At 41.0% G+C, this 12,040-nt stretch overlaps 1 protein-coding gene across 1 annotated transcript in view; it reads right to left on the reverse strand.

The window, feature by feature from the left end:
• The window catches only part of myb (v-myb avian myeloblastosis viral oncogene homolog), a 28,797-nt gene extending 24,178 nt beyond the window's left edge, over window positions 1-4,619 (reverse strand). The window contains exon 1 of the mRNA XM_048596744.1: window positions 4,602-4,619. Coding sequence (XP_048452701.1) covers window positions 4,602-4,619 — 18 coding nt within the window. The remainder of the gene's footprint in view (window positions 1-4,601) is intronic.
• Window positions 4,620-12,040: the final 7,421 nt, after the last annotated feature.

Here is a 12,040-nt window from a genome sequence, read left to right on the forward strand (position 1 = left end):
GAAACGTCAGCCTTCCTGCTCCTCTGATGCTGCTTGGCCTGCTGTGTTCATCCAGCTCTACACCTTATTATCTCAGATTCTCCAGCATCTGCAGTTCCTACTATCTCTGATGCATTTGTAAAGGATCTACTTGCTGTGTGTTTAAAGAAAACCTCTGTTTTTTCCTTCTGTTCCCAGCATGGTAGAAAATGCACTTTTGGTTGAAATGGGCATGTGACTACTCCCATAGTGGGGCTTAGTAGGTTAGTTAATGTCTCTGTGTCCTCTTGTCAACTGATATTCAAATATAATAACAGATAAAATGACATGGAAAATTTCAAGTTATCTAGTGCAATGCCCAATCACGGTGGGAGTGCTTTTGGCCACTGTTTTATGCATTCATGAAAAGAACTGTTAAGAGATTTGGGTAGATTGTGTTTAAGGCAAGGCTAGATAAATTTTTGAACAGTAAAGGAATTAAGGGTTATGGTGTGCGGACGGGTAAGTGGAGCTGAGTCTCAAAAAGATCAGCCATGATCTTACTAAATGGCGGGGCAGGCTCGAGGGACCGGGTCGCCTACTCCTGCTCCTAGTTCTTATGTTCTTATAAGGTACTCAGATAAAGACAATATCAAAGAAATACAACATAGCGCTTGCTGCTGGCGAGGGATTCGGCAGGAATCTCTCCTAGCTTTTCCACCTCTATCTTGTTTTTCTTTTGGCTAATCCATGGTCATGCCTCTTTAAAAACAAAATTGTGTTGTCTGAAAGACTATGATAATCTTGGAAGCTTTGGCAGTACTGTATTATTTGATGCTCCCCAGCTGGTTCAGGGATCTAATGTGCTCCTTTATGTGTCTTACTACATTGTGTTCAATAATAAAAGTTATTTTAACTTTGTTGTACCAGTTCTGGGTGTTGCTCTCTTTTGGCTGTCTTAGTGAAAGGAAGAGCCAATGTTGAAGAGGGCAATGTGAGCCTCCTACTAACTGTTCACCCACTCTGATTTCTCTGACAAAATATTTTGACATGGTGAATTACGTCAAACAAGGTTCAGTAATTGTTTAGGATTGAGCACTAACTGGTACAATTTTCATTTGATGGTTACAAACAGGTTAGAATCAAAATATTTGCATTTTATGCAATTTGCTGTGTGCAGCTCCTAGGGCCATATGGACACCAACCTTACATACCTCTCTAATTTTGTTGGAGGAAGTCTGATCTTGAAAATAGCATTTGTTTATTGTATCAGCGAAATATGAATTGATTAGTAAGGCTAATGTCCCCAGTGGCAGCTTGGAATGAATCATGTGTATAAAGATTCAGAAAAATGATGATTTTTGATGGTGATTGACAATGCTTTGCTGCAGTGTTGGGTGACTGTAAACAGATTCCAAGTTGTGGACTAACTGCCAGTGCCTTTCCTGATGAAGCAAAGCATAGGAGAGCTTTTTCTTTCAAACACCTTTGTTTCATTAGTAGAGATTTATATTGTCCTACTCAATTCTTTTATTGTGTTCCTCCAAAAAAACTCGAACTTTTAAATAACAGAAGGTGGGCTCAATGGCCTCTTTCTGTGCCGTAACGCCCAAACATAGGGAGAGCAAAGCTCCAGCCAGATGTACTGTCACCCAGTTTTGAAACCCACAAGTGCTGGTTCTACTCCATTGCCACCACAGGATGATGACCAGAGAACTCCCCCTTTAATTTCCAGTCAGAATTACTGTAATGATCAAGTACAGGAAGCTAAAATAATGATTCCTTTCCCAGTCAGTGGGATGTCGAGGGCAGCCGTAGCATCCTAACAAATGAACATGCAGTGGAGTGGCAGTGACTTTAACATTGATAGTGCAGGATGGAATAAGCGTGATAGCTAGAAACAATCTTGGATCGGAAGATGTAGTATCCATGTGCATGGAGTTAAGAAATATCAAGGAGAAGAATAGTTTACAGACAATTTAACAGTAGGACTGAGAATAAATTAGCGGATAATGTAAAAAAAGGCAATACATTAATCATGGGTGACTTTAATCTTCACACAAATTGGATAGTCGGATCGACAGAGGTAGCTACAAGGAAAAATTTTTAGAGTGGTATAGTTATCTAGAACAACATGGGGGGAGGCAATGACCTAGTGGTATTATCGCTGGACTGTTAATCCAGAGACCCAGATAATGTTTCTGGGGACAAGGGTTCGAATCCCGCCACAGCAGATGGTGGAATTTGAATTCAATAAATATCTGGAATTAAGAATCTAATGATGATCCTGAATCCATTGTCGATTGTCGGAAAAGCCCATCTGGTTCACTAATGTCCTTTAGGGAAGAAAACTGCATCCTTACTTGGTCTGGCCTACATGTGACTCCAGACACACAGCAATGTGGTTGACTTTTAACTGTCCTCTGGGCAATTAGGGATGGGCAATAAATACTGCCGAGCCAGCAACACCATCATCCCATGAATGAATATTAAAAAAAATGTTGCGGTTCCAAGCAGGGATCAGGCTATTTTGAATATGGTAATGTGTAACAAGGCAGGCTAGATAAATGATGTCAGAGTAGAAGATCCCATTAGGAAACAGTGACCATAACATGGTAGAATTGAGGATTCAGTTGAGAGGGAAGAACTTGAATCAGAAACAACTGTGCTAAGTTGAAATGAGTAATTACAAAGGAGGGCAGAGCTAGCTGGAGTAGACTGGTAAAGGGATTTAACAGCAAAGATGTTTGAGGAACAGTAGCAGACATTTAAGAAAATAGTTTATGACTCACAACAAAGATACATCCTAGTGAGAAATAAGGATTTTAGGATGGGGATAAGCCGACCATGGTTAACAAGAGGATTATAACTAGCAACAAATTGAAAGAAAAAACCCTACAATGTGGCAAAGATTAGAGGTAAACCAGAGGTTAGGGAAAATTTTAAAACCAACAAAGGATGGCCAAAAAAAAGAGGGAGAAGATAAATATTGAGGGTAAATTTGCAAATAATTTCAAGATAAAGAGCAAGAGCTTCTTTAAATAAATAAAGAGAGAGGCCAAAGTGAATGTAGGCCCTTTAGGGAACGAGGCTGGTGAAATAATGGGGAAATGAGGAAATGGCAGAGGAGTTGAATAAATACTTTGCATCAGTCGTCACAGCAGAAAACACCAACAGCATTCCAAAGTTGCTAAACAGTCAAAGGACAAAAGAAGGAGATGGATTAAATACAGTAGCTATAACTAGAGAAAAAGTACAAGGGAAACTAATGCGACTAAAGACTGAAAAGTGCCCTGGGGCTGATGAGATGCATCCTAGGATATTAAAAGAAGTAGTTACAAAATAGTGGATACACAGGTAGGTAGCTTCCAAGAGCTCTTTGATTCAGAAAAAGTGCCAGAGGATTGGAAAACTATGAATGTAACACCTTTATTTAAAAGGGGAAGGGGCAAAAATATGTAACCACAGGCCAGTTAGCTTAATGTCTGTTATTGGGAAAACGTTAAAATCTATTATAAAGAATGAAATGGCAGAGCATTAAGAAATACGTAATATGATCAAGCAAGTCCCATTCTCCAGCCCTATCTCTGTAGCCTTCTAAATTTATCACTTGTAAATATTTATCCAGCTCTATTTTGAAACCTCCTATGGAATTTGCCTCTCCCAGGCAATGCATTCCAAATCCTAATAACTCTCTGAGTAAAGAAGTTTCTCCTCATTTCGCTCCTAGCTCTTTTGCTGACAATCATCAAATTGTGACCCCTAGTTACTGACATACCAATTAATGGAACTCTACGGCTTTACCATCGTTTCTTTAAATAAGGTAACAGAACTGACCACAATACACCAAATGTAATCTGACCAAAGATTTGTAGAGGTGCATTATCGCTTCCTTGCTTTTGTATTCTATGCCTCTATTTATAAAACCAAGGATTCTTAATAACTGTTTCAACTTGTCTGGCCATCTTCAGAGAATTATGCACTTAAGCCCCAAAGGCTCTCTACTCACCAGAAGTTGTACCACTAAGCCTGTATTTTCTCTCCCTGTCTCTTCTTTCAAAATGCATTACCTCACATTTGTCTGTATTGACATTCATCTGCCAACTGTCTGTCTATTTACCAACTTGTCAATGTCCCTCTGAAGTCACTCAGCATCAGCCTCATAATTCACTACTTCTCCCTAGCTTAGTCTGCAAATTTAGATATTTTGCCCTCAATGCCCATCTCCAAATCGTTTATATAAATCAGAAAAAGCAGGGGTCCCAACCCTGATCCCTGGGGAACAGGAGTTTCAACTCATCTCCAGTTTGAGAAAGAAACATCCCACTATCTCTGCATCTATACCTACCCTCTGTTTCCTATCTTTTAGTGAACTTCTAATCCATGCTACTGAGGACCCATCAATCCCAAACATTTCTAATTTGCTAACTAAACTGTAATTTGGTACCATATCAAATGTTTTCTGAAAGTCCAAATGTACAACATCCACAGCATTACCTTCCACTGCCTGCATCACCTCATCAAAGAACGCAAATAAATTTGTCAGACATGACCTGCTTTGACAAAACGATGATGACTTTTCAAAACTAAGGTGAGGAGGAATTTCTTCTCTCATAGGGTAGTGAATCTATGGAATTCTTTACCTTAGATGACTGAGTCATTGAGTGCATTCCAAGCTGAGATGGGCAGACTTTTAATCAGAAAGGGAATTGAGGGTTATGGGGAAAAGGCAGGAAAGTGGAGTTGAGGGTTTAGATCAGTCAGTCTGGCCTCTGTCCAATTGAGGGAACTGGCATCAGGCAGAGGACTGGCCACTGAAAGCCCGACGTCATCCCCATTCCCTCCCCTTGCTCCCTGTGACCCTCACTTCATATATTCCATCCCATTTTCACTCACCTGTGGCCTGGATTCCCTCCAAAATCTTGGCCCTTTGTGTCCAGCAGCACTGATCTCTCTGGTGCAGAGGAGCATGAAGCATGAATAGCTTCCAGCCTTTGGTTAGCCATTGGCTTTCAGCAGCTGGGCCATCCATGACGAGAGACCTCAATTATGGCAACCCTGACAGTGGCAGAAGGCCATATGATTCCATCAGGGCTCATGCCACAGTGCTGACTGGAGATCGCTGCTCCATCCCCAACTGGCGTGACACCCTCAAGAGTCCAGTAAAATCACAGCCCATGAAGCTCAACACAAGTTGGAGAAACAACACCTCAACTTTCGTTGTAGCTCTCTGGTCTTATTATTAAATTCAACAACATCAGGCTTTAGTCACCATTGCCATTATTTTTGACAGTAAGCATCTGATGATATGGAATTGGGAGAGGGAGCAGATCAGTACATGGTTAGTTTGTTTTTCTCTTTCACTGAACTCCTGGAGTGTACCAGCTTTTTGTGCTTGACACTAAGCGGCTTTAACTAATCTTACATTCTCTAGGTCTTGTGAATAGCTTGTATTTTTCTGATGTCTGTCATCGAGCCTCTATTTTCCTTGTGCTATGATCACTATTGTCGTTTAACAATGATATGCTGTCCACTCAGTGACCTGACAGTTTCTTATATTTCTTTTCTTGTGCATGCTTCGCTTTTACCCTCTTGGTCTCACTCTCTCCCTTTAACTGTGACATTAAGTTCTGATGAAAGTGCTAATTTTTAGGTGAAACTCACTTCACCTGATGAAGGGGCTATGCTCCAAAAACTTGTGATTTCAAATAAACCTGTTGGACTATAACCTGGTGTCGTGTGATTTCTGACCTTATCCAACCCAGTCCAACACTGGAACCTCCACATCCAGAGGGCATATGGAAAACTTGTCTTTACATGCCGAAGCGTAGAGTTTAAGAGCAGGGAGGTGATACTGGAACTGAATGAAACTTTGATTGGGCCACAGCTGGAGTAGCATGGTAGTCCTGGAATCAACATTATAGGCTCAATGTGATAGCACTGGAGAGGTTGTAGAGGAGATTTACCACAATATTGTGTAGGCTGGGAAGGCTTAACTATGATGAGAGATTGGATAGACTGGGGCAAACGAAAACAGAAATTGCAAGACAAATTCAACAGGTCTGGCAGTATCTGCAGAGAGAAGACAGAGTTAGTGTTTAAAGTCCAGTGATCCTTCTTCAGAAGACTGGGGATAAACTGGGTTTGTTTCACTTGGAGCAGAGGAGTCTGAGGGGATGGGGGTACATGACTGAGATATATAAAATTATGAGGGGCATAAATAGGGTAGACAGGAAAGAATTTTTTCCCCTTGGTGGAGCGATCAATGACCAGGGGTCATTAATTTAAGGAAAAGGGCAGGAAGTTTAGAGGGGATGTCAGGAATTGTTTTTGCATCAAGAGGATGTTGGGAATGTGGAACTCACTCCCTGCAGAAGGGTGGTAGAGACAGAAAGGCTCATAATATTTAACAAGTATTTAGTTATGTTCATGTGCTGCCAAGTGCTGGAAAATGGGATTAGAATAGTTAGGCGGTTGTTTTTGACCAGCACACAGACTCAGTGGGCCAATGGGCCTTTTTCTCCGTAGCAGACTTCGATGATTCTATGTGTTCTCCCATGAGGGAAGCTCACAGAATCAGGTCCTAGCTTTTTCCAACAAACACACAATTCCAGAGGAGTGGATCAATATTGAGCAGGAGCAAAACTAACAAGCTTGCTGATGATTGTAGCAACTTCACTGAGATCTCAGCTGAAGTCAGCTAGCCCACTATTCATTGGGAATTAAAATTTCTTACCCAGATGATACATGTGGCATGTTTAATGAGACTTTGGATGAACCCATCATCAGTTTGCATGCTTTTTTAAATGACTGTCCAGTTAGGTAAGTTGAGATGCAGTATGCCTTTCAACTATTTGTTGTAACAGACTGAGAGAGGCTGCAGCAGTACTTTTTGGGCAAGCGAAAACTATCCTTCCTATAAAAATGATTCTCAGAGGTTATACTGCCATCATGTGGGTAAGGGAATATAGCACGGGCATGGATGTAACGCAGCATATAGACAGTTGGGGCTGGATTTTCATGTCGAAAATAGGAATTAGGAGACTGGACTAATCCCACAGCCCTGCTCCCATGCTCCTACCCCTGGCTCCTGTCTCTAAGATTGCCATGGGATGGGATTTTTAGGGGTTTCTGGCCCTAAAAACCTGTAAAAGGGCATACTGCCTCCACAGTGGCTAGTTTAAAGAACCCCCCTTCCTTTGGAAAAATCCCTTGAACCCATACTTGTGGTGAGTCATTTAAATAAAATTGAACCTTCTGACTACTTTAAAGTCCCCTCACCATATCCCTGCACCATTACCCTAACTCTCACCCCATCACTCTCATAACGCACCCCCTTTTACTCAGGCTACCCCACGATCCTGACCTCACCTCTTTTCCTCAGCCTTTTACTTATTATACACCTTAATAAAGGAATTCAGAAGACCTATTATAACATAACAATATGAACACAAAATACTGATCTGAAATGAAAACAGCAAATGCTGGAGAAAGTTGTCTTTGGTTGGCTCACCAAGCTGGTTCGTTGTTCCGCAGGCATTTCATTACCCTGCTGGGTAACATCATCAGTGCAGCCTCCGATGAAGCGCTGTTGTGTTTTCCCACCTGTTATTTAAACTCTGGCGTCCGTTGAGCTGGGTTACCTCACTTCCGGTCTTCTTTCGCAGTGTAGTATATATAGGGTCTAGCTCTATGTGTTTGTTGATGGACTTCTTAGTAAAGAATCAGGACTCTAGGAATTCCCGTGCTTGTCTCTGCTTGGCCTGTCGCAGGATCCTGGTGTTGTCCCAATCAAACTGGTGGTTTTCCTTATCCATGTGGATAGAGATGAGTGAGTATTGGTTGTGTCTTTTTGTTGCTAGTTGATGTTCGTGTACTATTGTGGCTAATTTTATTCCTGTCTGTCCAATGTAATGTTTGTCATAGTCTTTGCTGGAGAAACTCCATATATGAAAAGAGATATAGAGCTAACCTTTTAAGTTAAATATTACTTTTCTTTGGAACACCCCCATTCCAAGTGTTGTAAAATAGCAAATAAAACTCCCTGAATATAGAAACTGACTCTTCAACATTATGTGTAAACAAGGCAAGTGCTTGGATTATAGCCAAGAGCCCATAATACTCCAAGAGAGAACAAAAAGACCTCAGAATTGATATCGCATTATATTCCTAGACTGAATACAAAAACCAATGGAGAAAGATTTTAAAATTCCATACTTATTCTTATATAGGGCTATGAAGAGATGTCACTTAGACAAATTTGTTTTTAAAAGGGAACACTGGATTTTTCGCTGGATTTTTCAGGACAGGAATCAGGCCTCAACAATTGTAGGTCACAGAAGTAATAATTTGGCAAACACATGGTTCATCTTCCAAACATAGTGTTACGACATGGAGATAGATGGCTGAACAAATAAGCCTTTCTACCTCTGTATTCACAACACAGTGAAATGAAAACCTTCATAAACCCTAAACCATTGACTCCAGTGACTCATTACCAGACATTTTAAATAAGTAATCCCAAACTCTGTGAATAATGAATTTTAGATACCATATCTATAGTTTAAACAAAGGACTTAGCAATTTATTAGCAATTCAGTAGTTTTAGCAGAACAAAATTAAGTAACAACATAATTTAATTGGTGTCTATGATTTAAACTCAATAACTTAGTTTTTAGCACAATTCACACATCAGACAGATAGGCAAACAAACACAATTAAGTGATAACTGAAGGAAAATAACAAAACTGGTCAGATTACTGAAGCAGTATTAATGATGCATTGTTCCAGAGGCGTACACGTTCATTTCTTGGTTGATTTTCCGAAGGTGTCGATCAGGGCAACCCTTTTAGTTCACTCTGAGGAAATCAGTGATACTTACAAATTAGTTTTTATTTCCTGAAGTTTCAATAGCTGATAACGTGAGGTTAAACAGGAAGCTTTCAAATTTTCATGCTGTAGCATCAACAGCCAAACTCTTCCTCACCAAAAACACAGTCCAAAACCCAATTCAAAGTCTGGCCTCTCCCCATCAAGCTGACTGTCTCACCATGAGGTCACAGTTACCATTCAATTGCCGCTTGAGCATTAGGTCTCTCCCAGACTTGCTGGAACCAGTTCCTAGGTATTGACCTCATTAATGGCCAAACCTCTGTGACCTGGTTAAACATATAACTCTCCCCTGGTATTGGAGTCTGTAGAATCTTTCGATCAAAAAAACATCTGCAATTAACTTCCAGGTCTGGCCTCACCTGGGAAGTTGTTTGCTTTCTCTTTTTTTTAAACACAAACTACTGGCCACACTCCAAAGATTGTTTTCGACTTACAGTTCTCAGTTCGTTGCTCCAAACCAAAATTGAAAAAAGAAATAAAATAAAATAATTTAAAAATCAGCGAAGGATCTCACAACAGTCAGACCAAGGTCATTGATTTATGAAAATGGGTAGGACATTTAGAGGGGAGGTGAGGAATTTATTTTTCACCCAGGGAGGTGTTGGGAATCTGGAACTGTAAGGGTGGTAGAGGCAGAAACCTTCATAACATTTAAGAAGCATTTAGACGTGCACTTATGATGCCATGGCATACAAGACTAAGGGTCATAGAGCCAAATCCCTACAATTTGAGGGCAGGCCATTCAGCCCATCGAGTCCACACCGACCTGGGTAGGGTAGGAAAATGGGTGTGGGTTGCATGCTCCTAAGACGGTCAATGAGGACTTGATGGGCCAAATGGCCTGCTCAACACTGTAGGGATTCTATAACCCTCCAAACAGCATCCTAACCAGAACCACTCCCCTACACTATCCCTGTAACTCTACATTTCCCATGGCGAATCCACCCAGCCTACACATCCTTGGACTATGGGATTAAACCAGACAATGTGCAAACTCCACACAGACTATCACTCGAGGATGGAACCAAACCCAGGTCCCTGACGCTGTGAGGCAGCAGCGCTATCCACTGAGCCACAGTGCCAAGTGGTGGAAGATGGTATTCAAATAGTTAGGTTCTTGTTTTTGACTGGCACAGGCTTAATGGACTGAAGAGCCTTTTTCTGTGCTGTACATCTTTATAACACTATGATTTTAAGCATGTCCGTTCATTATGACAACAGGAAGCTTAGTGAACTGACCAGAAAAGTAAATTGAAAACATGCAGATAAATGTTTGACAACATGAAGGTCCGGGATGGAACTTCATTAGAAGGGATAGCCTGTCAGAAATGGAACTACAGCATTATTGGGTTATGTCTGCAATGCATGCTTCTGTCTAGCATACATAAAAATGGAAGATTTCCAATATAGTCCCAATAAATCCTAAAGTGGGAAGCTACTTTTCCAGCACTATGGCAGTCTTCCATTCTTTTAGTCTCCAAAATAAATATTCAAACTTCTGTCTTGTCACATACAAGGAGAATTTACTATTCCAGATGATCCATAAAAATATGACAGCTTGAGTCTGAAAGGCCAAAGAAAAATGTTTAGATTTTCTTTTCTGCTATTGAGCAATGCCAGAAATATTAACTCAGACACCTGGCGTAAAGTTAGCCATGCTTTTGTAGAATAATGACTTGAAACAAAGACAGCAGCATGTCCTTTGGTTATTACATTTCTTTGAAAAGTAATCTACTTATTGTTAATGCTCCCACTTGATGAATTGCCTGCTTTGGTAAAGAGTAAACTACTAGGAATTAAGTTTGGTTAAACTAGCCGTTGAGCTGCCAACTGTCCTCTGAAGTTCTTGGAGGACGTTCCACGCCTTGACAGGATCGGCTGGTGTTGCATCTCAAGGTATCATTTATTTTGTGAATTCATGCAAACATTTCCAAAGCTTGGAAGGGAGAGTTTGGAACACACTTTTTCCAAGAATATGCTTTGTTGCAAATCATTTTTATTTAGGGTAAAAGCAAAGACACTAGATTAAGTTCAGGTATTGACAGACAAAACATCCAAAGAAATTGCGACTGGATTCCTGTGAGAGCGGATTTACCAGCAACAGTTAAAATCTATTTTAACTGGTCCTTTTACAAGCCAGTGCTCTGCACGACATAGATAATGGTGAGTCAGTTGGGAAAATATCATGAGACCTGGCAAATGAGATTCTCTACATCAAGAAAACAAAGTCTGATTTTCAGTTCAAACCTTGTGAATCGACCAGTGAGAAGAGAGAAGTCTATCTGCATTCATTTACATTCTATTTGGACCTCGCCTCACAATGTTTATATGCAATCTCCTTTTCTCCCATGCAACAGGAAAAACTAGACAGCAACAATTCTTTTCCCGTGCTGTGTAATGTCTGTGTAATGTCTGTTTAATGCGATTGCCCTTTGAAGTATTTCACATTTACACAAAAGAGGACCCTATCCCTCAGAGAGAAAAAAATACATTTACTCTGGGCAAAATGGTAGCCATTTTCCAATTTGACTGTATATTTACCATTTGGATGAGGAAGGAAAGCAATATAGGGTAGCACTTCACTAAATCAGCCTCTCAGTCTAGGTTATCCCCAGAAGTTCATGTTCCTTTTACCTTGCCTTCCCTGTCAAACACATTGGTTCTCATTTATTCCATGTTCCTACCCAACTCATTTATTTAATTGCAAAAAAAATTACCACAGAACAATAAGAAGTAGGAATAGGAGTAGATCATTCAACGCATCATGGTCTGCTCCACCAGTCAGTAGGATCATGGCTGATCTGACATTTCTCACCGACTCCCACAGCTACCTCGAATACACCTCCTCCCACCCACCTTCCTGCAAAAATGCCATCCCCTATTCCCAATTCCTTCGCCTCTGCCGCATCTGCTCCCAGGATGAGGCATTCCATTCCCGTACATCTCAGTTGTCCTCGTTTTTCAAGGACCGCAACTTCCCCCCCTCAGTGGTCGAGAACGCCCTTGACCGTGTCTCCCACATTTCCCGCAACTCATCCCTCACACCCCCTCCCCGTAATAACAACCAAAACAGAATCTCCCTCGTCCTCACGTACCACCCCACCAACCTCTGGATCCAACGCATCATCCTCTGACACTTCCGCCATCTGCAATCCGACCCCACCACCAAAGACATCTTTCCCTCCCCACC

Source organism: Rhincodon typus, chromosome 5, assembly GCF_021869965.1.
Source record: "Rhincodon typus isolate 14 chromosome 5, sRhiTyp1.1, whole genome shotgun sequence".
In the NCBI taxonomy this organism is placed as follows: domain Eukaryota; kingdom Metazoa; phylum Chordata; class Chondrichthyes; order Orectolobiformes; family Rhincodontidae; genus Rhincodon; species Rhincodon typus.